This window comes from Protobothrops mucrosquamatus, unplaced genomic scaffold (genome assembly GCF_001527695.2).
Source record: "Protobothrops mucrosquamatus isolate PMUCROS unplaced genomic scaffold, P.Mucros_1.0 scaffold2308, whole genome shotgun sequence".
NCBI classification, from domain to species: domain Eukaryota; kingdom Metazoa; phylum Chordata; class Lepidosauria; order Squamata; family Viperidae; genus Protobothrops; species Protobothrops mucrosquamatus.
In genome coordinates this window covers 56,479-61,708 of record NW_015388394.1, presented here as the reverse complement: position 1 = coordinate 61,708, position 5,230 = coordinate 56,479, and the positions used below count along the sequence as shown (strand labels likewise).

Here is a 5,230-nt window from a genome sequence, read left to right as displayed (position 1 = left end):
CAGGTCCTTGGGAAGGACTCGATAGGTAGACAAAAATGCCAGATCCAGTCTGAACATCTGGCTGGCTGTGCGGTGATCATCAATAATAATAATAAATAATAATAATTAATAATAATAATAACTTTCCAGAGAGTTGCACGTGTTTATCTCCGCTGCAAACGGGCTCAGAAGCCCGTTCTACTTTTCCTCCCAATTTTTAAAGATTTTTGCAACTCGACACAGCTGCATTCTCCAGGTGCAGCTTTTTTTTTTTTACCTCTTTCCAACTTGCCGGATGGCGCGGAAATAATTTGAAAATCCCCGGTGCTACGGTCAACCCTCCCTCCCACGCGCGTCAATCAATAATGCTCCAGATGATTGGATAACATCATTTAATAGCAAATTCCCAGAAGGGATGGGCGCAACTACAGGAACGGGCGAAGCAACTGGGGGGGGGGACGGACGGCTGAATTTCCAGGTCTGGGTAAATCCCCGAGTTACGATCGCCCCTTTAGTGACCGAAGTTACGACAAAAAAAAAAAAAAAAGAATTTACAGCCAGCTCTCCATAATTACGACTGTAGCCTCGCGGTCGTGTGATCAAAATTCGGGCACTTGGTAACAGTCTCATATTTACGACGGTCGCAGCGTCGGGGGGGGGGCGAGGGGTCAGGCGATCGCCGTTTGCGAGATTCACCGCAACGAATTCGCTTGTAAAACGTGTGGGGGGAAAAAAGTAAAATTGGGAGGTCGTAAGTCGAGGACTGCCTGCAGGCGTTGGGGCCGCAATTTCCAAAAAATGACATCTGTGAACTTCCAGTGGGGAGAGGATGAGGCTCGAACGCCCCACCCCGCAAAGCTGCAGCCCCCCCCGTTGCAACCAGGGAGGAACGCAGCTGAGAGATAAGGAGGGGGGGTCTCAGAAGCCCAGGGTGTAAGGGGAGACCACCCCTCCCTTCTCCACCATCGCTTTGGAGATGACCCGAAAATTCTTGAAGATTTGTTGAGTGGTGCTGGACGAGAGAGAGGTCAAGCTTTGGGTGATACGCTGGTGGGCCTGAGGAAAGAGAGAAAGGAGCGATGAGAAGGGCCCTCCCATGTCAAAACACACACACACACACACACACACACACACACAACTGGGGTTAAGAGAGCGAGAAGAAGAGGGTTCCGAAGTCTTAGAGTCGACAACCGCCACGGGTCGTGTCCAAATTTGGCAATTTTTAAGACTTAGGGACTTTACGTCTGCTTACTCTCTTGCGATCCCTTACTCTGCAATCTCTCCGCTCTAGGGAGAATAATAGGAAAAAAAAAAAAAAAAGCAAGCGTGGCTGACGGGGGAATTCTGGGAGTTGAAGTCCACACCCGACTTAAAAGTTGGCGGGTTTTGCGTCTACGAACTTGCACAACCTTCCGAGGCATAGGCGGGAACAGCCGTCAGCCTTTCGCTCGCAATTTATCGGGCTCCGGAGGGAAAGGAAGGTTTATTGAATGCCAATTATTTATATATATGGCTTTTCCATTTAGCTATTTGAGGAGGAGGCGGCTAAATGAAAAGGCTCTCCTCTCCCGGCCGCGGGGCTAACCGGATTACCTGGGCTGCCTCTGCGGCGGCCGCTTAAGAGACGAGATCGAATTGAGCCCTCGGTAATAAAGAGGATTTTACGCTTCCGGGAAGCGGGACCGCCTCCTTCCTGGATCACGTCCCTTTCGGAAAGGAGATCCGAGGTGCTTCCCGCGGTTTCTTTTGGGGGTTCCACTGAAAACCATCCCTGCTTCTCTCAATAATCAAAAACCTGCCCGACTTCCTTGTTTCTTCCTTTCGTCTCGTTCTTTCTTTTCTTTCTTCCTTTTTCTCTCCTTCATCTATCTATCTTTATCTATATATTCGTCTTTAATTCTCCTTCCTTTTCCTCCCTCCCCCTTTTCTTTCTCCTTCCTTTTCCTCCTCTCCCCTTCTTCCTTTTTCTCTCCTCCCTCCCTCTCTCCTTTCCTCCCTTCATTATTTTACTTTCCTCCTTTCCCTTCTTTTTTACTTCCTCACTCCCCTCTTTTTTACTTTCTCCTTTCTCTCTTGCTCCCTCCCTCCCTCCATTACTTTTCCCTTCCTTCCTTCTTTTCCTTTTTCTTTACTTCAATTTTTCTTTCTTTCTTTCTTTCTTTCTTTTTCTTCTTTCCTTTTTCTTTCTTTCTTTCCTTCCTTCCTCCCTTTCTCCTTCTTTTTGTTTCTTTCCTTTCTTTTTTCTTTTCTCTTCCTTTCTTTCTTCCCTTCCTTCCTTCCTCTTTTTTCCCTTTCTTTTCTTTCTTTCCTCCTTTCTTCCCTCCCTTTCTCCCTTTTTTCTTTTCTCTTTTTTCTTTATTTCTTTCTTTTTTCCTCTTCCTTTCTTCCCTTCCTCCCTCCCTCCCTTTCTTTTTCTTTTTCTTTCTTTTTTCTTTTCTTCCCTCCTTCCTTTCTCCCTCTTTCTCCTTCTTTTTTTCTTTCCTGTTTTTTCTTTTTCTTTCTTTTTTTTCTCTTCCTTTCTTTCTTCCTTTCTTCCTCCCTCCCTCCCTCCCTCCCTCTTCCTTTCTTTCCTTTTTCTTTTTCCTTCCTTCCTTTCTTCCTTCCTTCCTTCCTCCCTCCTTCCCTCCCTCCATCTTAAGATTGCTGAACATTTGGGGTGAATCTGTGACTCAAGTACTTTCCTGAACCACCCTCCGCCCCCCCCCATCTCTTCCTCCCTCCCCCCACCCCCATCAGGTTAAGTCCCAGCCAGGGGCAGCCCCCTGCAGAGATGCTGCCCCCCCCTCCCCCTCCCCAAAGGCCTACCTCCGTGCACCAGGTTTCGCAAAGCACCTTCTCATGCTGGGCCGTGGCCTGGCCTTGCTCCAGCGCCCGCGATGCTCTGTTGACCCAGAGGGAGGAGGAGAGCAAAATCAAATCTTTGGAAGGTGAGACTCACACCTGCGTTGCAAGGTAGGACACGGGGCAAGGAGGAACCGAGATACTTGCCTGGACTAGACAACCTCGTTTATGTGGTCTCGGGATTCCTTAAAACCGCCCACTGGATCTGCAACGGACCTTTCCTATCGAAATGTCTCGGTTCCCCTTAGAATATCAGAGTTGGAAGGGACCTCGGAGGTCTTCTAGTCCAACCCTCTGCCCAGGCAGGAAACCCTACACCATTTCGGACAAATGGCTGTCCAGTCTCTTCTTAAAAACTTCCAGTGTTGGAGCATTCACCGCTTCTGGAGGCAGGTGGTTCCACAGGTTAATTGTTCTAACTGTCAGGAAGTTTCTCCTTAGTTCTAGGTTGCTTCTCTCCTTGATTAGTTTCCACCCATTGCTTCTTGTTCTGCCTTCTGGCGCTTTGGACAACAGCTTGACTGCCTCTTCTTTGGGGCAGCCCCTGAGATACTGGAAGGCTGCTCCCCTGTCCCCCCTCGTCCTTCTCTTCATTAAACTAGACATACCCAATTCCAGCAGCCTTTCCTTATATGCTTTAGCCTCCAGTCCCCTGATCATCTTTGTTGCTCTTCTCTGCACTCTTTCTAGAGTCTCAGCATCTTTTTTACATCGTGGTGACCAAAACCGGATGCCGTATTCCAAGTGTGGCCTTTCCAAGGCCTTGTAAAGTGGTATTAACCCTTTACGTGATCTTGATTCTATCCCTCTGTTAATGCAGCCCAGCACTGTGTTGCCCTTTTTGGCAGCTGCAGCACACGGCTGGCTCATATTTAAGGGATCGTCCACTACTAGGACTCCGAGATCCCTCTCACAGTTACTACTATTGAGCCAGGTACCCCCTATACTACACCTGTGCACTTGTTTTTTCTTGCCTAAATGTATTAACTTGCTTTTGTCTACACTAAATTTCATTTCTTTAGATAGGGCCCTGGGTTCAAGTCTGTCGAGATCCTTCGCTACCTTGAGCCTGTCTTCTGGGGTGTGGGCTATTCCGGCCAGCAATAAAAAAAAAAAGGACATTTGCTTTGGGCTGGAGGTCTGGGGGGGGGGAAACGCAGCCCTGGAGGGGGGCCTTTGGGCAGGAGGTCTTGGGGGGGGGCTCACCTGGAGAGAACGACCACCATGGCATAGACATCAATTGCACTGTCGGCGATTTGCTTCAGCATGAATTGCTCCTCTGGAAATTTGGGAGAGAGAAAGGAAGAAGAAAAAAACAAAAAGGTCAGGATCAGAAACAGAACAGAGCTGGAAGGGACCTCGGAGGTCATCTAGCCCAACCCCCCTGCTCAAGCAGGAGAACCTACAGACCATCACAGACAAGGGACTGTCCAGTCTCTTTTCTTTAAAAAAAACCTCCCGTGATGGAGCGCCCACAACTTCCGGGAGGCAAAATGTTCCACTGATAATGAACAGAATGGCAGAGTCGGAAGGCACCTCAGAGGTCATCTAGTCCAGCCCCCCCCCCCCTGCTCAAGCAGGAGACCCTATACCGTTTCAGACAAGGGACTGTCCGGTCTCTTCTTAAACACCTCCAGCGATGGAGCACCCACAACTTCTGGTGGCAAGCAGTATTTACGACGGTCGCAGCATCCCGGTGTGTGTGTGTGTGTGTGTGTTGTGTGTGTGTTCACGTGATCCCCTTTTGCGACCTTCCGACAAGCAATGGGGGAGGAAGCCAAATTCACTTACTGACCGTGTGACTCGTTTAACAACAGCAAGGACTGACTTAACAAATATGGCAAAGGACGGTCGTTCAATGGGGCCAAACTCACTTAGTGAATGTTTCACTTAGTGACATAAAATTTTGGGCTCAATTGCGGTCGTGTCTTGAGGACGACCTGTATTGGGATGAGCAGAGATTTGTCCCTCCAGCCCACCCCCCCACCCCTCCTGGCAAGGAATCCATGGGGGTCCCACCCCCCCAAGGACCCCAAACTCACCGACAACTTTCTTTCCGTGTTTGAGGAGCTGGTTCTCAATGACGCCAGCAAAGAGGTCAATGGCTTGGACGGCCTGGAAAGGGGGCGAGGGGGGCAAAAGGTGAAAGGGGGAGGGTGATTGCAGAATAGAACAGAATAGAATAGAAATACAGAATAGAATAGAATAGAAATATAGAATAGAATAGAATAGACATATAGAATAAAATACAGAATAGAATAGAATAAAAATTAATAGAATAGAATAGAATTCCGAATAGAATAGAATTCAGAATAGAATAGAATGGAATGGAATGGAATGGAAAGGAATGGAATAGAATAGAATAGAATAGAATAGAATAGAATAGAATAGAATAGAATAGAATAGAATA

The 5,230-nt window shown here is 48.0% G+C and overlaps 1 protein-coding gene across 1 annotated transcript in view; it reads right to left on the bottom strand.

The window, feature by feature from the left end:
• Positions 1–830: 830 nt before the first annotated feature.
• ACADVL (acyl-CoA dehydrogenase very long chain) overlaps positions 831–5,230 on the bottom strand; it is a 22,337-nt gene continuing 17,937 nt past the window's right edge. Inside the window, exons 15-18 of the mRNA XM_015824653.1 lie at positions 4,863–4,935; positions 4,027–4,099; positions 2,785–2,860; positions 831–1,035 (exon numbers count right to left, since the gene is read on the bottom strand). Of these exons, the coding sequence (XP_015680139.1) occupies positions 898–1,035; positions 2,785–2,860; positions 4,027–4,099; positions 4,863–4,935 (360 nt within the window). The 3' untranslated portion in view covers positions 831–897. The remainder of the gene's footprint in view (positions 1,036–2,784; positions 2,861–4,026; positions 4,100–4,862; positions 4,936–5,230) is intronic.